Source organism: Tetrao urogallus (genome assembly GCF_951394365.1).
Source record: "Tetrao urogallus genome assembly, chromosome: 19".
NCBI classification, from domain to species: Eukaryota; Metazoa; Chordata; class Aves; order Galliformes; family Phasianidae; genus Tetrao; species Tetrao urogallus.
The window spans coordinates 2,164,294-2,191,797 of record NC_136832.1 but is presented as its reverse complement, the minus strand read 5'-3'; the positions used below and the strand labels follow the sequence as shown (position 1 = coordinate 2,191,797).

General features: G+C 48.6%; 1 protein-coding gene across 1 annotated transcript; it reads right to left on the bottom strand.

The window, feature by feature from the left end:
- Positions 1-16,382: 16,382 nt before the first annotated feature.
- On the bottom strand, positions 16,383-27,467 carry NELFB (negative elongation factor complex member B; the record flags this gene model as incomplete). The annotated part of the gene is made up of 13 exons (XM_079544803.1): positions 16,383-16,520; positions 16,766-16,874; positions 17,653-17,794; positions 18,743-18,849; positions 19,805-19,947; positions 20,619-20,714; positions 21,654-21,756; positions 22,418-22,530; positions 23,791-23,976; positions 25,412-25,642; positions 26,741-26,840; positions 27,017-27,180; positions 27,366-27,467. The coding sequence occupies 13 exons, from the start codon at positions 27,465-27,467 to the stop codon at positions 16,383-16,385; spliced, it is 1,734 nt and encodes a 577-aa protein (XP_079400929.1).
- Between the last annotated feature and the right edge of the window lie 37 nt (positions 27,468-27,504).

Below are 27,504 nucleotides of genomic sequence, written 5' to 3'. Positions count from 1 at the left end.
CTGACATCACAGTCATGGAGCACATTTACAGCAAAGCTTAAATATAGAACCGTAGGATCATGAAGGCTGGAAATGACCTCAGAGATGCCCAAGTCCAGCCCCAACCCATCCCACTGACCTCAGTGCCACATCTCCATGGTTCTGAGCACCCCTGGTGATGGTGAGTCCACCGCTGGGCAGCCCATGCCACTGCATCACCACTGTTCTGGAGAAGAAATGTTTCCTAACGCCCAACCCGAACCTCTCCTGGCACGGCTTCAGGCCATTGCCTCTGAATAAACCCAAGCCTCTCCTCTCCCTGCATCTTCAGCTCCTTCTTTCCCATAATTTGCCTCCCTCTATGGACACAAAACGTGCTCAGAGGTGCAGCTGCACTGATCCAGCACAGCTCCGCTTTCCTGGCTGTCCTACAGAGGGGAATTGAGGCAGGGCACGAGGAGGGGCTGGAGCCCATGGCACTGAGGGCAGTGATGTTCCAGCTCTGCCCACTCTTCAGAACACTGAACTTTTTTTGCACTTTGCTTCCCATTGGGAGTTTGGAGCTTCAGCAGTCAGAGCCTTCAACACCGCATCCTGCATGGATGAGAGCAGCCCCTGGCAGGGGTCTGGCCAGGCAACAAACTGAAACAGGACAGAATCTGCAGTTAGTTTCCAAAATTTTGCATCCTTCCCCCATCCTTCTCCCTGGAAGCCACCCAGAGCAGGGTGCAGGAAGATCCTTGCTCTGCCATTCAGGGACAAGGGCAGATCCACCAGCAGTCACTCGTACTTCCAACCCCAGGACTTTCCAACAGTCTGGGTTTCTTACCAGGCAGGTGAAGCACCTTTCCCCATCTGTGCATCCTCTGCCTTTACCCCTCACCTGTGGCTCCATGCCTACACCCCACACTTCTCTCTGGAAAGAGCTGACGTGTGGGAAGCAAGAACCTGGTTGGGGCCCAGCAGCACCTGGGTTGGGATCACAGGGGCTGGGGAGATGGATGCTGATGTGCAGGGACAAGGCGTGGGGGCAGGAGAATGCTGCTGGTGCTCAGGGCCTGCAGCCTCCTTGGCTCAGCACTCCTGTGCTGCTCCTGCCAGGAAAGAAGCAGCACAAAGCATTCATGGGCAGCAGCCTTCGCTGGTGTTCTCCCACTTCATGACTTTAGGCAGAAATTCTCTCTCTATTCCCTTCTTCCCCTGAGAGGGCTTTGCTGCTTCAGCATTCCCAAGAAATCCACACAGGAAAAATGCAGCCCCTCTTTTCAAGTGAAGTTTTGATGAGCCCAGCCGTCCCTTGGACAGAGGGATGAACCAGGGGAACGAGCACAGCTTTCTCAAGATCTTCTCCCAGACGGACCTGCGTTGTGCTGCACCAGATGAGCATCAGGTTGGTGCTGTGCCGTGCAGGAGGACCTGCAGCTGCTCTGTGTGCTGCAAAGCAAAGAGGACGGCAGCGAGGAGCTGTGGGAGCAGCTCACACACCACTGCTGACTGACAGGAGAAGATGAAATGAATGATGCTGTTACTCTCTGGCTCCAAAAGCCTCTGCATTTACAATCCCAGCATCCCCCACACTACAATTATCTGGCAGATTTGTTACAGCACAACTGGCACGCGGCCGACCGACTTCCCCCCTTCTGCTGCCAGACCTCCCTGCCAGCAGCCAGCACAGCCCCCACAGCCCATCCCAAATCCCCACAGTGCTCAGCCCTGCTGGGGGAACGGCTGGTTGCTCAGGGATGGGGAGAAGCAGGGCTGGGAGGTGTCCTCGTGGCTGATGCATTTTCAGGCACCTTTGGTCTCTCCTGGCTCTGTTGGATGGAGAAACGTGCAATTAAATCACATTGTTCTGTTAGCTCAGGGCTGGCTGCGTGCTGGATGTGGCCATCAGCCGTTTGCTTACCTCAAAAACAACAGCAGGATTGGAGCTGAGCTGGATCCAGACCAGCGCCCAGCATCGCTGCAGAGCAACCTGAGCATTTGTAGGAAAGGAACAGCAACAAAAACAAAGCAAAGCCTACAAGCGTCAAAAACAAATCCCTGGATTGCAGCCACGCGTTCCCCTGCAGAAAGAACAAGGGAACAAACGTCTGTGCCACACGTTCAGCTCTGAAGCTGCTTTTAGCCCCACTGAGTCACCCCGTGCGCTGCCAGCAGCCCATGCGGCTCCCTGGGAAAGCCAAAGCAGTAAGCAGACATACAGGGTGGAATGAGAGACACCTGAACAAGGTGAGTGTAGAGGAGTTTATTGGGAGGAGACGTACAGGGAAAAATCCAGTGTGTGATCAGCAGAGCAAGGCTGTCCGCTCTCGGGATGCAGCGATTCGGACGTCCGTCGGTCCCATTCAGGTCTGTCTGTCCTGCTGGTGCTGGGAGCTTCGTCCTGCGCTGTACTGCGAGTGAATGCAGACCTCTGCACACTGCCTGCTCCCAATGGGAGGGCATGGGACACCCAGCCAGGTCCCCATAACCCTGGGGGGGGTGAATGCCGGGAAAGCAAAGCAGCCAGAAACGCCTCCCAGCATTTTTCCCCAACGCCTTTCTACTCGCTGCTCTGTTTGCTGCGGATGTGCCGGCATTGTTGGGGCGGACGCCTCGGGGAGCAGCCACGGCATCGCAGAGCTGAGGCATCTCTGCATGTTTGTTCTCTGAACTGAGCAGAAAATCCCTGACTGCTTCTGCCTCAGGACACGCAGCGCTCGCCCCATCTCAGGTGGACAAAGCTCTGCCCGCTCTAAGAGCTGAGGCTCCGTCTCTGAGCTGTCTGCCCTGGGGCAGCACCAGCGGCTGTTTGTGCTGAAGAATGCCCGACCCACCCCAAGGTCCTTCCCTATTTGCTTCTGCATTACGCATCACCCAGCCTGAGTCAGGCTTGTGAATGGTTGGCAGAGAGGAAAACAGGCTGTGTTGGAGGCAGACGTGGCAAACAAGCAAGACGTTCAGCAAACAAGGCAGCCAGCTCTGCCCTGAGCACGAGCTGCAGGAGCGCGGTGCTGGAATCCTGCAGCGCCCAGTGATGGCCCGTTCTGCACACAGCTGCTGGGCAGGACATGAGAGCTGACTCCTGCCTTTAAAATCTGATTTTACACCTAAATCACAGACCCTAATAAAAGAGCAACGTGTATTCCTTTCCCTTCTATCTGCTCATTAGGAAGTCGCTCTTACACTTGGCTCATCTGCTGGGAAGGCTGCAAAGAAATCTAATTACAGGGCCGTTGCACAAATGGCACCAGTACCCAGCGCTTCCCCTCTTCCACCACAGAGCAACGGTGACAAAAAGCAGAAACGCTGCACAGTGAGGTTGGCGGGGACCAGCAGAGCCATGGGGGCTTTCAGTGCTGGGTGCCCTGCAGAGGACCAGACCCCAACACCTTCCCTCCCATTGGGCAATGGAGGCTCATTTGAAGGCTTCTCACGGTTGACCAAGGAGCAAATTCCATCCTTCCCCAAAGAAATCTGATCTCTGTCTACTCAAAGGGAAAGACAGAAGAGTCATCTTGCCATGTTGGGTGGCCAAAGCCTTGACTGGTGTGGCCGATGCTGGCTGTGCACCTTGGGGCCACCATCCCCGCTCCATGTGGGCCGTGGGCTCCCTGGGCCTCATGCCTTCCTGATGATCCGTCCCGGTTTCCTCCAGTCCCGGTGCCGCTCCCTGCGCACTGAGTGGACCAGCGGCCTGGCGAAGCTGGAGTGGCTCTGCCTGGTGGTGCTGCTGGTGGGGAGCAAAGCAAGATGGGGTCAGTGGCTCCCTGCTCTTACGTGGTTTGGGAACGTGGTCCTGCTGGAGCAAGGCCTGCTGTCCCCATGTCTGAGGTACCCAGAGAGACCGAGGGGTGACGCTTCCCTGCATGGTGGCTGTGGGGCTGCCCCAGCGATGGGGCCGTTGTGGGAAGCAGCTGCCCAGTGGAGGTGCACACACAGGAGCCCGTGAGCAGCTCACAAGAGCCCTGAGGTCTGTCCCCTCACACCAGGAGGACTGGTGAACACCAAGCCCTTCCGAACTCCCACTTCAAACCCTGTGATGCTTTTCCCTGCAGCAGCACCATAACCGACCCAGCGCTTCCCCAGGGCTCCACTGCCTTCATTCCACCTCCTCACTTTCAGCCAAAGGCTGCTGAAGCTGTCTCAAGGACTCCTGGCAGCACTGGCACAGGCTAAACACAGTGCCAGCAGTGTGACGTGGGGCACAGCAGGGCGCCTGTGGGGATTTACACCTAAATTCATAGAGGGAATACACATCCCCTCTCCTCCCGGCAGAAATGGGGTGCAGGGGTGATCTCTGGGGCCAGGGATTAGAAATCTCTCCTCTTTCTCACTGCTGCCCAGCATCGCTCCTCCTGCAACCCCAACTGCCATCACCCTGCTGTGCCCACGGGTGGGGAGCAGAGGTGAGATGGGAACGGGGCAGCTGTGAGCTGCTTTGCTGCAGAGGGAAACAGCCAGGGAAGGGTTAGGAGAGGGAGGAAAAGCAGCTTTACAGCACAGCTTGCCACTGCTCACTGTCCACAAAAGGAGGACGAGCCCTGAAATCCCTCCCTGCGCTGCGGGTACAGCCAAGAGGCAGCTTTGTCATGTCCTCATTAGCCTGCTGCTTTATAACTTCATTCCCTAATTGGTTTTTGAATTAATTACATTAAAGTAGCAGGCAGAGGAGATGGTGGGAGCTTCCCCCAACCGGTCAGCATGCATCCCTCTTGATCTCAGCTCGGGTGCCTTCCTGCAATGGCTGCATATCCTAAAATCCAACAGCCCTCATCTCTCCGATGGCAGCAGCCCCTCACCCACATTGTTCAGCTCAGAAAAGGGGGGGACACCCACAGGATGCACAGCTCCTCCTGCCTGGTCCCAGGCCCCAAAGCAGGCTGGGTTGGATGCCAGCTCTCAGGGCTTTGTGTTTTGGTTTTTTTTGGCTTTGTGTTTTATACCATCATACAACACCACCCTGGCTGCTGAATGCAAGTTGTTTGCTGGCTGCTGGTACATAAAATATTCATTAAATTTTCTGCATCACACCCTTTTTCCTACACTGGGGTACCTCAGATTGAGGCAAGTCATTCTCCAATGCCTCCCTCTGCTCTTCTTTGAGCTATTTCCCCACTGGAGATGCCTGCACCCATGCCATGTTCCCAGGGTATGACTACCCAGACAAAGGTGTTTCAGCTTTGCTGGTCCAGGAATTTGGGCAGCGAATTCACCCCTGAGCTGCAGTTGAAAGGACAAGTGACCCAGCACTGCCAGTGGGACCCAGGACATCCCTCCCATGGGGCTCCCTGCTGCTGGGACTGCTGCACAGCGAGGGATTAGGATTAATGGTGAGCTGTGAGCTCTGCTGATGGAGCATCAAACTGGGTCACAGGCATCAGCCGGGCGTGAAGCCATGGCATGTTGGTGCTGTGGCCTGAAACCTGCAGGGAGTGAGTGAGTCCCAGGGTGCAGCCAATGCAGAGCTGCCAAAGAGATTGTCCTTTACAGAACCCCAGCAACATCAAAGCCACAATCATCCTGAACACTACATGGAGAGAGTGACCAACACGTGAACGGTGTTTGCAGAAACGTAATCTGAATTTTAAGGGGACGGAGGGTTTTCCTCTTACATCTTTATTTCTAGAGCCTGGTTGTGTTGTTGGGCAGAGAACAAGAGGGGATCAGAGCGGTGGGTGGGAGGGGATGGGAGCAGTGACACAAACTGTGACTGCCTGCAGAGCTTTGTGTCTTGTTGAGGAGTGCCCTGCCTGCCCCGAGCACTGCAGCCTGCTGTCCCAGCTGTGCTGATTGGGAACGTGCTGAGTTACACGCATTTCCGAGAAGAAAAAGCCCCAAATTGTGGGTATCTGTGTGCCAGACACAAGATGCATCCAGACAACAGAGGCTCAAAAGATTAACGGACCTAATCCTACCTCTGTGCATCGGCACACAGCAGATGACAGACACACACCTCCGTAGGGATGGCTGTGCACACAAAGGGCTCCCACCTGCACAGACCCGAGTCCTCCTCCCAAAGCACACGGCAGGAACTCACCTGGAGGACCAGACCGGCCCTGCCTGCTTCTTGGGCTTGGCGATCTGCTTCTGGTACTCCATCCAGCCGCTCACCAGCTCGTGGAGGATCATCACGTAGAGAAGGAAAATGAGAATCCTGGGATCCATTCGCGGCACTTCAGGATCTGCCTCATTGGGTACAGGTGGCATTTGCTCCTAGGGCAAATTTGCTCCGAGGGCAGCTCGGCCGGGGGGCTCTCGAGGACAGGAGGAGGAGGATGCAGGGAAGGGTGGCTGCTGGGGAGCAGCTCGCAGCCGGGCTTTGTGCAGAGCCGATCAATGCTGTAAGAGCCTCCCTTGGGAACGAGCGGCCGCTGCCCTGCGCCAAGCAGCATCAACGCGGCCGCAGAGGCTCCGGAGGGCTCCGTTAGCGGAGCGGCTCACATCTCCATCCCTTCTGTCTCCCTCGTGCTTTGTCTGTATCCCCGCGCAGCTCCCTGCGCTTCTATCTGGGAGCAGCGCGGCGGCAGCTCCCGGTGGTTGGCGGTGGGAGCGCTGGATGCCGTGCTGACAGCCGGAGCCTGCGAGGAACGCAGCGAAGCTGTTGGTGACGAGGGAACCTCCGAGCTTCCTCCCGGCATCTCAGGTCTGCAGCCAGCCGATGCTGATTTGCAGCATTGCTGAGTGCTCTGCAGCTGAGAAATCTTTTCTCCCGCTCTTTGCACTCTTGTGTCATTCTCCTTGCTGTAGCCCTTACTTAAATCCTCACTGCTGTTATCCCACATTTAAGCTCTCAGGGGGTTCCCAATGGTCAGGAAAACTCCAGTGCTGCACTGGCACTGCTGCCCAGAGCTGTGGGTGCCCGTCCACGGAGGTGCCCAAGGCCACGGATGGACCCTGGGCATCCTGAGCTGGGGGGCAGCCGGCCCATGGCAGGGGGGGCTGGGGGCTGTGAGGGCCCTTCCAACCCAAACCACCACCTAAGAGGCTGCCCCACAGCACAGCCCCTCTCCCAGCCCCTTGGCCCCGTTCTGCTCAGCAGCACAGGACTCTGCTCAGTAGAGGTGGACGCAGCACCAGAACCTCTCCTTTCCTGCTCCCAAGACCCCATGCAGTACTCCTCCAGTAGGACAAAAGCATGGTCCGCTCTTGTTCAGACAGCTGTATATATGCAGAGGGCAGAACAAACAAAACTCAACCCCTGAGGGAGTCCCCAGGAGGTCAGGGTGGCTGTTGGACACCTGGCTCACTGTGATGCTTCAAAGAGAAGCACAGCAGCTGCATCCCTCCCAGCCTCCCCAGGAGCCCATCAGCAGGATGTGAATCCACTGCTTGTGTTACCTGCACTCTTGAGGTTGTATCACAGAATTACTTAAGTTGGAAGGGACCTTAAAGGCCATCAGGTCCCACTCCCTGCAGTGCTCAGGGACACCCACAGCTCCAGCAGTGCTCAGAGCCCCAACAGCCTGACCTTGGCTGTCTGCAGGGATGGGGCACCACCAGCTCTGTGTGCAACCTGTGCAGTGCCTCACTGCCCTTACTGCAAACAACTTCTCCCTCATATCCAACCTGAATCTCCCTTTTTGTAGTTGGAAGCCATTTCCCCTTGTGCTATCAGGTAGACTTCTGTCCCCTTCCTTCTTACAGCCCCTTAGATATTGAAAGGAAGAAACTCTTGCCCTTGGCTATGCAGCTGCAGCCATGTGCACAGAAGCCGGGGATGCGGGCAGCTCCGGTTCCACAAAGACAAATGCAGGTAGGGATGCTGATCACGCTGTGTCTGCGTAGTAACGGAGCCCAGCGGCACAGCCACAGCCCAAAGCATCGCGTGGCTTTCCCTCTGCTAACTAATGTTTCATTAATGAGTTCTGAAGTGCTGAGTAACTCCGGATTCGGAGCAGCAGAACTCACAGATGGAGTGAGAGAGTGAATGAAAAAGGGGAATGTTGGGTTAAAGCGGAGCTGCGTTCCCATGGCAACGGCGGCAGTTGCCAGGAGGCAGGAGATGGTCGGATGGCACCAGTCACACGGGAGGGCTTTCAGTCTAAAGACAGCGCCGATGTGTCCTACACACACAGCTCTTAATGAGGACGGGCAGCGAGACTCCTTTGTTCCTAGGAGCCGCACTTTGCACGGAATCAGAGAGAAATTACATGGCAAGGCAGGCAGAGTAACACGTAGCAGCTTAATCCCGCTTTTGTGCTAGGGGCTCCAATTTATGAATACAAAATCATTAAAACATAATCTTCTTGTTGGCGTACATTACAGCTGGATTGATTGCTGCTCCTCCTAAAAGCCCAGCAGCCAAAGAATTAACCACCCTGCCTCTGCCCTTTGCCATCCTCAGCATCCATGCAAACACTGCCTACATCTGCAATGCCTCTTAAGTCTTTAAGCAGTTACCTGAGCCCTATCACACAATTCCAGCCTTAAGAACGTCACCAATCCATGCTTAATGACACGTAAGGTAGAAAGCCAACCAACCAGCCCTGAGCTACTGCCAGGGCTGGCAGCTCATACTGTGGTAACTGGTTTCCAAACAGTGACTACTCGCAAGCTGGGAGCTCTTTCACTAATGATTAAAGAAATAATAAGAAAAATACTTGCTATGAGCAGTCTGATCAACTCTACCAAAAGCTGGGGTTGCTCTTGTTTCATTTCTGTAGACGTTTCTTTGGAACATTTTCCTCTGCTCTGCCTCACCCCGCCGTGAGGAGCAGGATTTCAGTGTTTGCTAAGGATCACGCGTAGGATGAGGTGTGAATTCTTGCTGCTAAATACATGGAGAGGGAAGCACCGTGCCTGACTGATGCGTGTTGGTGTCAATCTGGGTTGGCTTTATTTGGGAACCTCCTGCAGCCCTGGGGAAGCAAAGATCCCATTTCAGATCCTACCAACGAGCCCTGAGCTGTTGGTCATGGAGCAGGCAGCAGTGCGCTGGGAGCTCCAAAGGGATGCAGTGAATATCAGCTGGGCAGCTGCACGCAGTGACAGCCAGCAGCATCTGACAGACGTGCAGTGAAGTGTGCATGTGTGACTATCAGGTAACACAGACACCTGTGTGCTGAAACATCCCTACTGCAGGCTGCCGCTGCCATTTGCACTGCTCTGCAGTGTTCTAACGAAGAGCCAGCACTCCTCAGATGCATCTTCTCTCTCTATCCCTGCTGCTTTCTGACAAATGTTTGTACAAAAATGACAAGTAGGTCAAATCTGGATAAAGGCTGCATGAAAGAACTGGCACAGCAGAAGAAGTTCCCCAAGGCTGAGCTGAGATCTGCTATTCCTTTGCAAAAGCAGGATGGCAATAAGGCCGGTCTCCTTCATCCAAGGCACTCAATCCAACTGGTTGGGCTGGAAGAAAATCCTGGATACCTGAACCACCTGCACGTCTCAACCTGGATTAGGGCAAAGCATTTGGCACAGTCCCACAGAACATCCACAGAACATCCAAACGGGAGAGGTAAAGATGTGATGGATGGACTGCTGGGTGGGCAGGGATTTGGACGGACAGCTGCACTGGGACAGTTGTGGTCAACGACGATTCAGGTCTCTACAGTGCAGGGAGGTGGGGGAGGCACTGTCCCTGAAGTGCTCAGGAACTGTGGAAGCTGGGATGTGGTCAGTGGGCAGCACTGGTGGTAGGTGGACAGGCTGACTATTCGGACTTTGGAGGTCTTTTCCAAACTCAATGCTTCTATGACTCTCAAGAGATGTTTTTAAGAAAGCTGGTAGGTGTCACTTACTATTCATATTCATCGCAGCCCCAAGGGCATGTTGTAACACCAAGGATCACCTTCATCCAAGCTTCTTGGAAGTACCATCACCCCATTCTTCCACTTGGAAGCTGCCATAGCTGACTGACCTGGCAAACCCACTGTTCCTCAAGTTGACAGAGCTCACAGAACCTCTAAGGGGCACCAGAGAAAAGCAGCAATAATTGTTTTGGAGCCATAAATCAGGGTTAATCTGCATATCTGCCTGGTCACAACAACTGGCTTTTTGGAAGGGACTCTGAGCTTCCCTGGGAGGACACCAGGTGCTTCCTGCACCTCCACACACACCGCAGCCAAAGCCCACGAGCACAGCAGCGCCAGGTGAGCAGGAACACAGATCCCTTCTCTCCCCCTTGGCCTCTCCTTAAGGAAGCTGCCTGTAAGAAGTCCTTACTAATTACCCGATTGCTCACTAGAGATTAAGCAGAGAACAGTGCTGTAACAAATCAGGCCGTGACCTACTGGATGGGATGCTTTGTTGTTGCTCCGATGACATCATTTCACAAGTCCCTGATGACTCTGACCCAGTGACCCCAACACCCTGACTGAGGCTTCAAGTGCATTTTAGGGCAATAAACGTCACCATCTCCTTCCTCTCGCACACCTGCAGTGCTTCCTTCCTAAGCTCAGAGGACATCCAACAGAGCTGGAACGGAGGGTGGGGGGGAGAAACACGACTAGAAGCAGGGCCAGGAGAACACAACTCAGACAAAAGGGGTTTCGGAGTTAAAATGAGCACCACCCCGTTTGTCAGCATCTTCCACAGCCTTCACAAAACACAAACAGATGCTCTGAGACAGATTTCTTCTCAAGATTTTTAATTGCTCCTACCTATACATGTGCTTGAAAAAACGATAATCAAAACCTTGTGTTCTGAGTCATCGGATTGCTTTGTATGCTAATGACTCATCGCCAGGATTTATTAACATTTTACCACTTACAAGTTTCTGCCAACCCTGATCAGCCAACAGAGCTTTGGTACAGCAAATGGATGCTAAAGGGAAGAAAAACAAAATACAGAGCTCCAAAATAACCACCTTTTGAGCTCTGGACTTCTTTTCTATGACAACACGGGAACCAGAAGCAGCTCTGTTTGACTCAAGGACAGATACAGGAATCTTTCTTTTTCCCTTGCCACAGAACTGACATCAACGGGACCTGGAGAACAAGGGGAAGACACCGATGCTCACTTCTGGGGTGCTGCTCAATGCAAAGACTGCAGAGGATGCCCAAGAAGGGCTCAGATGGCAGCAAACACAGAGCTGAAACCCTGCCTGAGGAGTCCTCAGCACGGTGACCTGCCTTGGGATGGAGCTGCCCTCCATTCCTGCTTTACACCCCACTGGAGCTATCAATATTGCAAGAAACCATCCACATCACCCCATCACACAGACCTCTCCCTGCCTCTGGGAGATCCCCAGCACAGCTACAGGCACAGCTCTGCCCCACAGCCCAGTGCTGCCCTTTGGCCAAGGCACGACGCAGGGTGAGAGGTAAGTTACTTTTAGTGCACTCAAGTGCTGTCTGTGTGCCCAGGAGTCTTCCCCTCTCCACAACAGGTGACTGGGAAGCCCAAACCATCCAGCAGCATCTTGGAGAGGAATAACTCCAGTTTCTGCCTCCTGGCATCTGCTGCAGACTTTCTGTCACTCAGCTAAATGCCCAGCTCCTTCCAGCCATCTGCACCACAGCCCACCACTCCCGACCACTTTTCAAAGTGCCTGCAGCACTGAGGCAGAACGGAGTGTTCTGCCAGCAAGCAGAGGCTTTCAGCATTCAGGCACATGAAGATGCACAGCTTGAACTGCTGGGTCCCCATCAATTTTTATCCCTGGAGCCTAACAGGGCCCACCCTTACAATGGTCCCAGCTGTGAGTTCTGTGGTACGATGTGAGAAATATTGTCATTGGGTTGGAAAGCCAAAGTTGGCAGTCAGTGCCCTCTAGGAGGTCGGTTTCACAATTCTTTACCACCAGCTAAGGTTTAATTCAGAAGTGCAGGATGTAACTCCTGTAACTCCGGCACTGAAGGCTGTCAGAATACTGCCCTCTTTTTGAACAATAAGCTTCCTTTTATGGGAGGTAAATGATACAATGGAATTGCTCCCATCTGGATTTTTTGTAGAGTTCTATTGAAGGCACTGGTGGACATTCACCATCCCTCAATCAAGGTGCCAGGCTTTCAATGCCTGAACTGGAACGATCTCCATGGAAATTCAGAGCTTTCATAGTAAGGACACAGTGGAATATCTACTGCAACACCTAGTAAAATGCTCCCGTTCTTTCAGAGCACATTCCAGCCTAGAGGAACTTTGGTAGATGTTGCCCAGGCACTGAAACAGCATCAGCAAGAACCACATTTTCTTCCTGCCTGCGAGGTCCTCAAGCTAGTGCTGGTCAGGGAAGGGTTTGTGCCAAGCACAGGGCACAGGGCACAAAAAGAGACATTATCAGGCAGATATCAGGCAGAGGTGTTACCCAGCCACGGGGAGATCCAGAGAAGCAGGACACCAAAAGGAGAGGAAGGCAAGGAAGGGCATGTGCAGAAGCAGCAGTGCAGGTCCAGCCCAACAGCAGCATGCCCAGGTGCTGCAGGTACAGCAGAGGAGGTAGTGAAGAACACAGTATGTAAACCCAACAGGTGCTTCCCTGTGGTCCCATGGCTGTCAAAATCATTAAGATCAGAAAATACAATTATTTTAAGTTTTAAATGCTTGCAAGAGGAAATTCTGTGATTTGTATTTATCATTCATTAGCTTTTCTTACCAGTATCACTTCAGAGCATTTTCATACCTGCTCCCTGATGTGGTACTGGTCAGGAATGTGCCTGATTCCTTCCTGCAGGAACTGCTGTGCCACACCAGCCACCTGCTGGGATGAGGCAGAGGAACATTTCCTTGTAAGCCCAGTGCCTGGCTCCTTACTTTGGCCTCACACAGGACTTGAAGGGTGAGTGAGGTTCAGGACAGTGTGAGACTTCATCTCTGCAAGAACAGGCCAGACATGCACTGTGCAAGCAGGCCAACTTTTTCTAACTCAAGCATCTTCAAAGTGAAACCCATGGCAGGTTTTCTTTATGCTGTCGTATAGAGGAGGTGACCAGGAATCACCTAAAAACAGTTCTGACAAAACAGCAAGACTCACAACAACTGGTGTTTATCCAGGGGGATCTTCATGTTCTTTCTGTCCAAGCAGATTTGTTCAGCCTCTTTTACCTCAGTCCACAAAGAGATTTCCTGCATCAAATCATCGTGTCAGGTGGAATCTGGGTGATGTGAAATGATGCTGTGCATGCTTTTGGTGTCAGGTCCTTCAGAAGTAAATTATACTATTATAAACATTTTATCCACTAATTCTGCATAACCCAGACCTGATTCTTCTGCTAGCATTGGTCTCAGTAACCAAATTTTGGAGCTACTCCTGTCAACTACAATACTGCAGTTCCAGTGCTCTGTCAATCTGCTAATGTACCTCAATCCAAATGAGTTGCTTCAAAGCTCAACATGAAATTTCAGTTAAATGTTAACCATCCAAAAAGCCTGGAGAACCTCTCAGGGCTATTAGTTACCATGATCTCTCCGGAAAAACACACAGAGAGAACCAGATTGCTCAAGCTAATTAGAATTCATTGTAAAAAATTCATCCCCGAGTCACACAGCAGGCTTGGTGAGAATACGCTATTTTTCCGTACCACAGGTATCACATCCCCGCTGCAAAGACAAACTGTAACGCGAGTGTCAACACAGGGCAGGCAGCCCCAGCGCCCCGCTGCACGCCAGCTGGGAGCATTTCAGGCAGCGGCGCTGGAGGCAGGCGCTCAGTGGTGCACTGCCCCCTAGCGAGCAAACCCTGCACTGCACGCCATTGCACTGCGCGCCACTGCGCCGCACCTCGTTACCAAGGGCCGCACGTGGGGCATTAAGAAAAGGCAAAGAGGAAAAGAATACGTAATTCTGACACACCGTTGGGTTGTACTTCAGCAGGCAGTTACAGCACGGGGCAGTGCGAGCTGACACAAAAGCAGCAGCCTGTATAATTGCTGGGAGTCAAAGCACTCTCATCTCCATGAATGCCCACAGACTGGGATGGTCACTTCTGAAAAAAATATTTTCTGAGAGATGTTTCTGCTAATTTATCACATCTCTTCAGAAGAAAGCAAGTCAAGAGAGTGCAGAGTGGCAGCCATTCCCATTCTCCCCTGCCCACTGATCTCTCAGCTGAAGCATCAATTAGCACAGGAAATCATCAGTACATGCTCCAGGACTCAATTTCTTTGTGCCACCTCTGTAGATCTTAAAGGCTGTAAAAAATAATCCCCAGCACTGTCGACACAGGGTAAAACACAAGAGGTCTTCCCACTGAACTGCACATTGCTCAGTCAGCCTGAATTAAAACAAGTTCGTGCTGCCAGAGAGTAGCAAATCAGGCTGCAGTGTATGGGAAGACTTCAGTGACAGAGAACCTGCACACAAAGCTACGGACCCTGGGGCTGAGCAGAACACAGCTTGGAGGGAGTTAATAGTGAGAGGTTTCCAAGCAGTGTGGGATGCTGCTCTGTGTAAGTTACACGTCAGTTTAAATGGTTTAAAAAACAAGCTTTGCAAGAAAATACTGATTGTTACAAGCAGTTCCTGTTTCCAGCAAGTTCAGCATCAGGAGTCTGCCAGCAAGAACTGCCCAGGCTCCACAAAGGCAATGCTGAGCCCAGGAGACAAGGAGTGCAAAGGCAGCAGGGATGAGAAGGCAGCACCCCTTCCTCGCTCACAGACCCATGCTGTCTTCCCAGTTTTCCCAAAAGACACAGACAACCTCACAAATGGAAAACAAGGCACTGAGGCAGTGAAGAGTACTTGCTTTCCTCACACAGCACTTGAGATCTCTGGAGGAAGAAAGCTACACAAAGAGGGAGTTCAGCAGCTTCTCGGAGGGATTTCCATCTTTGCTCAATTATCTTTTTTTTTTTTTTTTTTTTTTTTTTTTTTTTTTTTTTTTTTTTCCATTCAGCTTCAGGAAATGGAAAAGTCTCATGATATGGCTTGGCACCAGAAATGCTCGAGCCCCAAGAAAATAATTAGTGCTGGGAAAATAAAAGGACAAGAAAGTGACAGCATGATCAGCACAGTTAACAGTGCCTGCAAACTCTGATAACTTTCTAAGAAGATTGGCTTGGCAGACAAGAGGAGAGCAGAGCAGTTTAGCTTGACTTCAGATGGCTCTGGACACAATTGTCTGAAGAACACATATAGCCAAATCATTTTGCTGTGCATCAGATAGCTGCATAGGAAAACTGGCAAGACTCCAGTCCCAGAGAGTTGAGATCAACAGCACAAAGTCCAACTGGCAGCCAGTTACTCCTAACATTCCTCAGGGGTCTGTAACGAGGCTAACATTGTTTAATGCCTCTATTCACAACCCAAAGACAGAACACACCCTCAGCAAATTTACACATGGTACCAAACTGTGGGAATGGCTGACACACTGGGCAGGGCTGCCATTCAGAGGAACCTCAGTGGGCTGGAGAAACAGCCTAACAGAAGCCTCAGGAAACTTAACGGGAAATACAAAGTTCTGCCCTCAAGCAACCTTTTCTGGGTAAGCCCTGGTCTGAGTGAGAGGGTAAGCAGAGACCCTCAGAAGTGCCTTCATACCTGCGTTAGCCTGCAATTCAGAATCCCTCCTGCAGGCAACTTCCTGTTTACAGAGGACTGATGAGATTTTACATATATTGTATGGGCTGAGACCAAAGCAAAGTCACTTGTAAAGCTCACACAACTCATTCTTCTCCCAAATCCATCTTCCTGCATACTCTGACTGATATTTACACTGAGGCAACAGTAAAAGCACAACAGGAATTAACTGCAACAGTACAGACAGCAAACACAGATAAGCCATGCAGAACAGGCTATTCTTTCAGTCACGATTTCACCCTTCCTACACCAAACCCTACCAGCATTCAGGTCTTACTTCACTGGAGCCAAGATTCATTTCAAGCTCTTTCTTTGGAAAAAGTGGGAGAGAAAGGAAAGCAGGGGACTGATTCAGTTTCTGATGTTCTTCATAAGATCATTGCTTCTTGTTCTAGTGACAGTGGTGGACGTCTCTCACTAATGCAGCACGTTTTACCATGAAGTAAACAGCTAGAAACAGAAACAGGAAATCACATCAGTGGAGCTTATCTCCTCTGACATTTGTTTGCTGAATATATCCTCTAAAGGCCCAGAGGAGCTCACTAACAGCCAGGAAAAACCAGGTTAGCCTTGAGGAGCTCACACTATCTGCTCAGCCATGTATTAGACAGCCAGTTGTAAGTTCCTGAAATAAAGAATACAAGATGCAAAGCTTAAAAATATGCCTTTTCTTTTTCAAAAAAAAAAAAAAAAAAAAATTGTACAGTCAGTTGCAAATAGATCTACAAGACACTCACTCAGCTACCTTTAAGAAAAGTAAACCTCTGCAATGCACTGCATACAGAGTTTTCTAACCAGCAAGAGACAGTTGGGTAAACCGCAGCGTTTCCCCAGAGAGCTTTTTGAGTGGCTATTCTTTGCTTCCACCCTGCGGGCAGCCGTTGACAAGGCAGGACAGCGCCCTCAGGCTGCTGAGCACGAGGCCCGTTTTGCTGTCTCACTCCTGCAATACAAACAGCTCAGCGTGAGGCGGGTGTGGGCACGGTGGGCAAGGGCAGCTCCATGGAGGGAGTCTCAGTCACTTCGGCAGGACTGGGCTTGCGAAGCTCCAGTTTCTCAGTGAGCTGGTTATGAAGCTCCTTCACAGCCTCCCCACTCTGCAGAAAGAGATTTAGGGAAAGGAAAACCAGAAGAGTCAGACTTCATTCCTGCTGCTATTAACTACAGCACTAAACACGCAATTAACCTCCATGTTTTAACACAAACCAATGCAGAACAAGGAAGTTGCAAGTAATTAAGACAACTTGGAAAGCTGCTAACTGAACAAAGCACACATTCCATTAAGCAAGGTCTGGGAAAGGCAGATGCTTTCATTTGCAATTAATTTTCCATTTCTCATTACCTGTTTGGTGGGTTCCAAAGCCTTCTGGAGAGACTCTAATTTGGCAGGCGCCACTTTGTGATGCAGATGAAGCAGCAATCTCAGTACATGTCTGTGTACATTCTCCTTTCTGAAAAAAAAGCAAGTTTAAAGCAGAGAAACAGTTATACACAAACACGGCCTACAGAATGAGAAAGCTACAACAACGCTATCAGAAGAATAGCAAACAACTGAGGACTGACAGCTCTGTTGTAATCCTCCAAAATACCCAGGAGTTGCTTGCGTGTTACAAAGTGCCACCCCTGCCTCGGATCTCCAGCTAATGCATCTAAATCAATCAACAGGGGTGAACTAACTGTAGCAACCACAGGGAACTGGGGCAGATTTTAAGCAGAGGCTGCAGCACAGAGCAGCGATTTCTCTCCCTCAGCTGTGCTGGATGAGCCATATGACCACACAGGAGGGTATCCTGCCCCCATCCTATGAGGAGCAAACTGCTTTTGGGGGAGCCTCCCAGAGATTAGATCTGGTTTGACAGCCACCAGTTAAACCACGCTGGCTTAAGAGAATTAACAAACGGGTTTTTTTCTGCATGCAGCCTTTACAGCAAAGAGCTGCAGTTAGTGCTTCATATCCACAGCCACTGCAAAGCATGAAGGATGCTATCTTTTGTAATTCCAACTTGAGAATAACAAATTATGGTTCAGGTAATCAACATCAACATGAAACATTTAGCAATTCTGCTGTTAAGAACTTTATCACAGTATATACCTCTCCTAAAAGAAAAAGCAGCAGACCAATGATTTCAACATGAAGAGTTTGCTGAAACGTTAAACAATAGTCCAAAGAAGTACAGCCTCCCTCAGTTCTCTTACAAACTCACTGCCTTTGAGGAAAATCAGATTTACCTTGAGCATGCAGTGAGAAAGAAGCCATCGAAGAGACTGGTGCAGAATTCTTCAACTGCAAATTCATCACCCAGCAGTGTGAGGTTACCAGTGAGCAGATGCAGAAATATATCACTGAAGGCCAAGTCACTGAACGTCTCAACTGCATAACATAAAAAGGCAGAGACTGAGACTCACAAATCTGTGCCAAACCTGGATTGCACAGCAGAGATTCCTGCCGAAATCTCCGTGAGAACTTTTCCTTACTGGCTTTCACAACTGGTAGCCCAGGCAGGTGGCTGTGAACTTCCACCTGAGGAGCAGAGAGCTGAGAAAAATATGAAGAAAACCCACGTCTCCCATCAAGATGAAGTCACACAGAGCAGTCTGCTGCTGTCAGAATCATGGGGACCCCTGCTATACCCTTCTACAGCTCTGTGCTCACGGCCACAACCATCTCCTTGCACTCCTCAGACCCCACAGTGAACAGATGCAAACTGCTTACCAGTGAAAAAGTCACGCATCTAAGTGAGCTGCCCATTAAGCAAAGGGCCCAAAGAACAGTTGGGGCAACAGGGGGAATGGGGAATCCACCCCACTGCTGAGAGCTGCACTTCCTAAGCGTGCTGCAGAACTTTCACACAACTTAACCCAGAGAGGTCAGTTCAGAAGGTAAACCCAGGGAGGAACTCAGGGCTGTGTTTGGTCTTGTTTTGTTCCACATTTTTTCAACACACAAACCCAAGTCTCAAAAAATATCTGGCCACATGCAATTACTGTGAGCAGCTGCAGAATTAAGTCACCTACATTTTTATCTTTCAGTCTCATTCGTAAAAGCTCTCAGCTAATCCCATTGCTAAGACAGCCTTTGATGTCTACTGACCTTCAGTCACTACCCCTAAGTTCTCGGATCAGCAGAAAAAATATCCTAATTGCAGACAAAAAACAAACATGTAATCCTGCAGGGCTTAACAATTAAGTCACAGGAGGAGGCAAAAGTAAATATATGCATTTGTCTCTGAGAGGAGTTTCATTTCAGGCTGTTACTTGACCCCTGGATCTCCAAGACAAGGGAAGCAGCTGAAGAACAGAAGCCAAGACAAAAACTCACCTAGTGCTGGCAGGAGCCTGAGGAAAGCATTCTTGTTTCTCTGTTTTGTTATGTGAAGGATATAATACAGCCCAATCTCACAAGCTATTCTGTTCTCCTGCAAGAATCTGTTAAAGAAGGAGCAAAGCTTTTTAATCAATAAAAATAAATCTTTTTTTTTTTCTTAGAAGAGATTAAAACAGTGTTGGATAGGAATCAAGCAGTTACAGCAATGGTTAACCTCAGAGCCACAGGAAAGCAGCTACTCAGATAACGAGCATCACTAAATCAGCTGTCAGAGCCAAGGGAAATTTTACCATTCAGCAAGCATTGCGTTATCTCACAATTATACAGTTGGATCTGGTTGTGAACATTTTAAATAGCATTAATGATAGGTGATAACTTTAATAAGGGTTTTAAAAAAAGCTCGAGTAATTTACAATGATAGAAAGCACAGCAGTGTTTTGTTTTATGGATTCCTAGAGGTCAAACATCAGCTCTGTCACAGAGCAAACATAAATCCAACCAGTGGGCTTCAGTACTCCAGATCATGGCATACAGACAAGAACTGTGCTGGAAATTAGTGCAAGATCTGAATATGAGAGAACACAAAGAGGATTTTTAATTATCTCTTTGAAGCCCCTGGAGTGATAAGTTATCAACAGAGAGTGTCTGTGTGACAGAGATGTAAAGTAAGATTTACAATAGCACTCCCCAGATAGCATGGGCACTTATCCAGCTGCACTCAGATGAAATGGTATCACTTCAGCACGCATCACTCACTGCCTGGAGAGTCACAGACTCAGCACTATTTGAAAACAGTGCTACAAAGTACTTTCATATTCACTCTGATGTAAAATGGTCAAACAAGAAACATACTTTATGTAGATACATTTCATTTGAGGAATCATGGTGGAAACCCATTTCACTAAAAGTGAAGTGCAGGTTTGATTAACCAGGACTAAATCTTACTGCCCCAAAAGTCTTTACCACATACAGTATTTTCTTCTGTCAGTGTTGATTGGTTTTGCTTTAGTAACAAGACCAGTGTGTAAAAAGTAGCTGGGAACACAGATTACATACTTGGTGAAAGCCTCAGGAATGGTGCTGGGGTAGGGAATCGGCCCCTTTTCCTCCGAGGGCAGCTTCTGATCTACATTGAACGTGTGATCATCCACCACGAAGGACATCAGCATAGGCAAGAACTTTGTAATCAACTCGGCTTCCTTAGAGGGATGGAAGGAGAGAGGAAAAAGGAGAATGTTTTCATCAGTCAGTTCACACCATCTCATAATTGCACAGCACCGTAACAAATACTGAGGCAATGTTATCAGCTCCACCCTGCGCTTCTGCAAACAGGCCTTCAGACACCCAGTTCCTTGAAACTTCCACACGATCCAGTGGAAATGAGGACAACTGTATTTCACCCAGCCCTGCTCAAAAGCTTTCTCTGGACAATGATGTAGCACCTCCTCCAACAGACATTGGAGCAAGCACTGCTCTGCACATTGAGGATGGTACCATTGCTTTTAACAGCACTTACAAATCATATTCCTTATTCCCTAAACTGACAGAGATCAATGCATAACTAGAGTAGCAAGACAAAGTATTTATGTGCATCTTCACAGAAAACAGAACTGCATCAGATTCACAGCACAGCAGGCTAAAGAATTAAAGAGAGGAAGAGTTCAACTTAGAAACAGTAAGGGCAGACATCCATGGAAACGAAACACGAAGCTTACAGCATCCCAGCATGCCCATTTGAGCTGCTGTGCAGTGACCACTTACTGCTTCTTTGAAGGAAGCTCTTGTTGAAGAATATGCAGAAAGCTGACTTGAAGATTAAATCAGGGACACAATGTACATCAAATAAGAAACAGATCTAAAGAAGGCTCACCATTTTTGGTTCCTTGAAGACTTGACTGTCAATCATGTCCCAGGCTCCCTGTCCTAAAGACAGCATCCTAAGGAGCAGCAGCAGATCTGGGCTTTCCTCGAATTTTAAAGAGGGGAAAAAACAGCTAGTTTGATCTTCCACAATTGAACATACAAGTATTTATCTGGAAGCAGTGGTTTACATTCAAAGCCCTCCTGGACTAACAGGAGAGGCATTCAGTTCTCAAATTAAATTGATAGCTGATTCCTAAAATGGGAATCAAACAGCTGCAGGAAGAACACATAGCTGAGAGTTGTTCTTTGTGGCATTCTATAATGTGCTAAGAAGAATGCAGGCAATCTGAGCAGGACGCTGTTCTTAAGGTGTCCAACCAAATCAGGATACTGAAATACAATGTGACAGGATGAATCAAATCATCTCAGCAGAAGTAAGAAGTGTGCATAAGAACAAGTTTTTGCCATTATATTCTGCCCTGAAACCAAAACAATCTTCAATTTTAAACTGCCAAGAAGAACTTATTTAATCCAACACTGAAATCTGACAGCTCAGAGATGAAGACAGCAAACGCTTCACACAGTTCAGATGTCTGTAGGGCTCCTTCCCTTTCCTCTGAATTGCCTCCTGCAGACACTACTTGCAGGAACTGCACTGTACTGCAGCCAACAGAGCAGACCAGTGTCAGATGAACCATCACATTTACCACGGCAGGGAATAGAGGCTGCTGCTGTTTAGTACCCTGCTGGAAGGACAAAGTAGGGGTGTACATACATACACAGCTGTCAGGACAGGAGGGGCCATACAAAGAATTCATGGTTATTTCAGATTGCTCCAAAACGCCTCCCTCCACACAGCGCTCCTGCAGATCTCGAAGGTATTTGATACAAACAGGAAGCCAGAACTATACTTCTCTTATTTCAACTTACAAATGCATTTAAAAACTTGATCCTACTTCTTCTACATTGCCAGCTGTTTGCTGATGACCGCTGTTCAATTCAGACTAGGGGTTGCGTTGGCCACGCTTGCTGCAACACTCACCCTGGGTAAGGTGTCCTGCCCAACGAGGTCCTGCAGGTGCCTGATGGTGCTCAGGGCTAAGGTGTTAATGGCAAAGGGATCACACAAGATCATCGACAAGTCCCTGAGAGAAGAGGCACGAGTCAAATAAATGCACACCACTCCTAACTCCATCGCAGCAGGCTAGTCTCATACCCAGCTGTAGGACACTCGCTTCTTAGATGTGCCTCACTGAACACACAACAGTGCTGTTGTAATCCTGTCAACTGTTAGATGTAATGTCAGAGTAGTACATGCAGTAAATCAACACAAAACCAGAAACTGCTGTGATAATGGGCAACAATACCTTAACTATTGCAACATAAAACTCGCAATAAAATTCCTGTCTTTTGTTACCCACAGGTTTTCATTCCACAAATCTTCTCCTGCCTTTGTGAAAACGTCATGAATGTGATTCCAGATAACCTGCTCTGTGAGTCAAAGAAAATAATTACCAAAGGTCTTCAGAGCTGAAGTGTAGCTGTGTGAGCTCACACAGTTACAAGGTCACAGAGAAACCTGCGACAATTACTCAAGGTAACTGAAGCATTGCCAAGGATCTGGCCAGAAGCTGTCTGAATATGCTCTGGTGCAATAATGCTGCTGAATGCGCTGCACTTGACCATGGAGAAGAACTACTGACTGCCTGCTGGTTTTAGGGAAGAATTAACACCTCAACTACGTCTCACATTGTGACAACTGGAACCCAATTTGCAGTGTATCAATAAAGGGCCTAAGCAGCTTACCCCAGAACTTGCTCTTGTCCTTTCTTCACTCCATCCAGAAAGCCTTGCAATTCCCGAGCTCTCTTGTTGTCCACAAACTTCTCCCGAATGCAGGCATCAAGGCACCACGTGAACTACTCAGAAAATGAGAATGCTCATGACAGTGACAGACCGGCAGTAAAATACACAGTATCAAGGAAAACAGGCTTGGAATGACCTCCAAACCTTGGGAGTTAGCAATTCTGTTAATGTACTCGGGTATGGTAACAAGCTGATCACAAATACAAAGGAGGCTGAATACAAAAACATCTCAAAAAGAGGTCAGAAGTTCCAATGTAAGTTAAACTGTTGTCACTTCCTCCCCTTCTGTGGCAGGTATTCCCTGGCAGGTAAGGCCATGGAAACTACATCACTTAATAGTAAGAACATGAGATTTTTTTTTAGCCAATGTTCCGCTGCTCCCACCCTGTGAGTAGGGCTTATTAAAAGTAGAGACGTTTCTGCTTTCTTACTAAAATGGAAAGACAGTTGAGTGAACTGTTTTCCCTGACCTAAACCTGTGGGTTTGCCTTTGACTTTTTTTTCCCCCTTAAGAAAACACCTAAGCTTTTCTCAATATTTCAGATGCCAAGAAAGAAAAACTTGCTCAACTTTCTGAAATGTTTCATCGTGGCTTATTTTTTTCTCACTACGCTCTGCAAAATGAGATCACCAACAACAATCTGCACCTTGAACAATAATGATCCTTTTTCTGTTCAGTCACTGTCTACACACTGATTTTGAGACTCTTGATCAGAAGACATTAAAGAGCACGCAGTAATGTTTATCATCACTCTAGGACATACTCTATGTAAGCTGAATGCACACAAAGCTTAGCAGCATTACTAGGGGAAAAATAAGCTTTCCTGTAGATCAGAACAATCCTGACTATGGGCAAAGGACCAGTAACGAGATCCTGATGTGACATTAACACTGCCCACCACATCCCATTACTTTAATGGCTTCATGTTTCTATAACTCAAGATTCAAAGTATTTCATGTTACACACACAGTTTACTGACAGATGGAGTGTCACACCAGCACAACGGGAAGGAGAGCAAGCTTTGATTTAGAACCTGGGGCTGGCTCTTTTTTTTTTTTTTCCTAGTGGTGTGAAAGTACCACAAATTTGAATGATTCATGGGTTCTGAAACGAAAGCAAGCTGCTGGTTAACCAAGACAAAGTTTTCACCTGAAGTTCCAAGGACTATAAGGTGACTTTTGGATTCAAGGGCTGAACTCTCTTCTCAGAGAGAAGTCATGGCCTGAAGTCCTGCAGGGCAGCAGGTATCACAGGAGTGGATCAAACAGACAATTCTGCAGTAATATTCCCATCTGCCCCACATGACTGATACCTTATGACAAGGGTCAACAGTGCAGATTTCACTGATTTCCAGGTCATGCAGTGACATCAGGAGCTCTGCCCGCAGCGTGCAGTAATGCACATTCCTTGTCCGGAGGAACAAGGTTCTCAAGAACTGCAACACCATGTCGTAGAGCTTCACGTTCTTCCCAATCATCTGAGTCAGCTTCTGAACCACCTAAACCCAAAGTGGAAAAACATGCACTCAGTACCAAGAGATACTGTGACTTCACACACAAAATGCAAGTGACTCCTGCATTTACATGACTCACCAAGTTTGAACCATCCACATTAACCTGAGTTCCTTAAAAGCAGCTATTTTAACCTAGGATTCATAATCATCAATTTTTTCATGGCCATACTGAAAGAGCCAGGAATTTCAAAATTGGCTCTCTTGCAAAAAAAAAAAGAAAGGATTTGTAAAGTGAAGCTGCTCAGCTCTACCAAAAGGCAAGAAACAGTACCTGATATCAAATTATGTAATCTGCAATTTATAAAACGTGGAAAGCAGCTCATCTTTCTTTGGAAGTCTTTCTGTATTTCTAACTACTTCCAGGTTACAGGACATGAGAACAAAGGTGAAGACTGCAGTGCAAAAAAGGAAACAGCAGAGCACTTGCACTAAAAGTGGGCTTCTGAGAGCAAAACAGATCTAAACTATATCCTTCAAGTAAAAGAGGTACTATGCTCTGAAATTAAATTAATTATACTGCCTTATCACTGCAATTCCTTTGCATTCTCAACAGCAAGATCCTTACAGAAACTCTGGTATTTCCCTTCTGGAGCAAAGGCTCCATGAGGTGAAATGACCAATTACAGCTGAGCCAATCTAATGACTTACTAATGACTTACTGTTACCAAAAAGGAGAGAGACCAACTCCTTACACCTATGCTTACATCAAGCTTGCCAGTGGAAATCCAGCCCCGTTTGGTCCTGATTACCTCATCTTTGAGCAGATTCAACTCACTGTCTTGGAAAACCACTTACTGGTTTTATTTGCACTTAATGAGGTGACTCAGCTCATGAAAGGGTCTGATATTACCAGAGCAACTGGCAAGGATGGAAGGTGCAGCACCTCCCTCCCAGCAGCAGTATTAGATCAGCTCCACCTGAGCTGATGCAATTCCACCTAAAGAGTAACTCTTCTGAATACAAACACAGCTACAACTTCAAATGCTCCTTTCCATTAAAAATAATATTAAGGAACTGGTGTCTGTCTGTCCTGCTTAAAAAAAGAAAAACAACCCAAAAAAACCCCACACAACAAAAACAACAAACACAACAATAAAAGACATTTAAGATGATCAAATTGATTTGACAGGGAGGCTCTGGCTTCAGGACAGCTGAGCAATATTGCCAGGATAAGCAATAAGGAAAATGTTTAAAGTTCATGGACAGCTATGAACATTAATAAATAATTACACAGCATCGAGCAGCTATTAAAATAATTCCTGGTGCTTTGATCAAGACAAAATGGCCCATATCTCAGTGGCTGATCTGCTTCAGTAGCAAAGTTGGATGGGTGAAATGAACACTCCACAGTGTGATGAGGTTGACTGGAAGCTGTTGAACAACATTCAGAAGCACGTTGTAAGAGATTTCCTTCTCTTACCTCTCCCTGACGTCTTGCTTTGGGAGATGGACTGAAGAAGTTGTGCAGGACAGAAATATCATTGCTGAAGAGAATATTTTCTTTCTCCAGGATATATTGCTTCAGCAGTGGAGATACTTCATCACCAAACAGAGCCTGGTTATCCTGCCAAATCTGGCGCTTCACCTCCACTGCACATGCTTTATACAAATCCTTGTCAGCCATTACTAACTTCAGCTTCTTCTCAGGCACCTATGATCAACAGAGCAGTTACCTCCATGTCAAGAACCTCACCTGCCTGACTTTCCAACAAGTAACTGACTGCAGAAGACATCTAAATCACAATCTCAGGTAACCTGGTAATTTACATAGCAGTGTAATTAAATAAAGTGTCACAGATTCATCTTCTGCCCTCCCTACTCTAGTAGCAGTAAGGCAATCCAAAGAAATTTAACTTTTTAAATAAGCAAATAACACATTGATTTTTTCCTTATTCCTTTCTAAGAAGACAAAAGATTTTCTCTAAATGAATGACACTGAGATTTGGGGTTATTCAGAACTCTTCTGCTTATGAAAGGAACAGTTCTGAATCACAGAATCACAGAATTGTAGGGGTTGGAAGGGACCTCCAGAGATCATCGTGTCCAACCTCCCTGCCAAAGCAGGTTCCCTACAGCAGGTCGCACAGGTCGGCATCCAGGCAGATCTTGAACATCTCCAGAGAAGGAGACTCCACCACCTCCCTGGGCAGCCTGTTCCAGTGCTCCGTCACCTCACTGTGAATTGATTATCATTGAATGGTTTGGATTGGAAGAGACCTTTAAGATCATCTAGATCCAACCCCCTGCTATAGGCAGAGACATCTCCCACTAGATCGCTGCTCAAAGCCCCATCCAGCCTGGTAATTACCTTAAGTACAATACAGTGCTTTTAATAAAGCTGCTTCTTGAAATTTTTGTTTCGCAAATCTGAGCCTCTATCCTGTATCCTTCTAATTACCTTCTGAAAAATCTTTCAGCTTGCCATAAGTTTTCATATCAGCTATGGGAAAATTCACTTACTAGTGATTTTGACTACTTTTAGGAAGCCACATGTATTGAATAGGATTGGGAAATTGTCTCACCTGATTCTGAGATACTAAAATGCTCTTTCAATGAGTGTATCAAGCTGTTATCCAGACACAAGAGTCCAGTAAATATTCAGTCAGTTGCACTGATGCTTGCAGAGCATCTGCAGCTGGAGCCTGCAGCCCAGCCAACAGCACAGACAAGAGAAGTCGTACAACAGAGATGCAACAGAACAAACCACCATGGACACAACTGAACAGGCCAGCCTAAGCAGAAGTTTTACCTTGGGCAAGTGCTTCATGACACACATTACCACAGGCTGTATGGAAGGCATCTTGACCAAGGAAAAGCTTTTCTCCAGGAGATCTTCCAGCTTCTTGTACCTGAAAACAAATAAGACCAAGAGACTCTAACTACCATTTAACTGCAAAAGTCATCTCAAACACTGCAACTTGAGCCTCCAGAAGACTCAAGCCTTTTTCAGAAGCCATTTGCCCACTGCAGATAACATTCACATTAAATCCCCCTCCCAGCCCACATAACCAACCAGCCTACAGACCTTTCCTCCACCTTCCCTTCCAAGGCGATGGCTGAGATTCGCTCCAGCAGTTTCTCCCTCAGCTCGTCGAACACCGACTGGTGGAACTCCAGCCGGGGGGTGCCGTGCAGGTCCAGGAAGGGCAGAGCCGACTGCAGCGAGGGCAGCAGGACCCCATTTTCTGTCTGCCAACACAAACGGGGGACAGAGGCGGTCAGCAAAGGCTGCTAAAAAAAATAATAATTAAAAAAGGGGCCAAAAGAGCACGGAGCAAAGCACAGGCACCACCCGCGGCCCTCTCACCCCAAAACAAAGCACGGACGCCACTCGGGCCTCCTCGCCCCGCCGTCTCCGTGGCGACCTGCCCCACCTGGAACTGCTCGATGGCCTTCAGCGGCTCCGTGCAGTTGGTCAGCGTCTCCTTGAGATCCTCGCCGTTGGCCACCCCCAGCTCCTGCAGCCCCGCGTACATGGCAGCCGGCCGCCCAGCCGGCCCCGCTCCCGCCGCG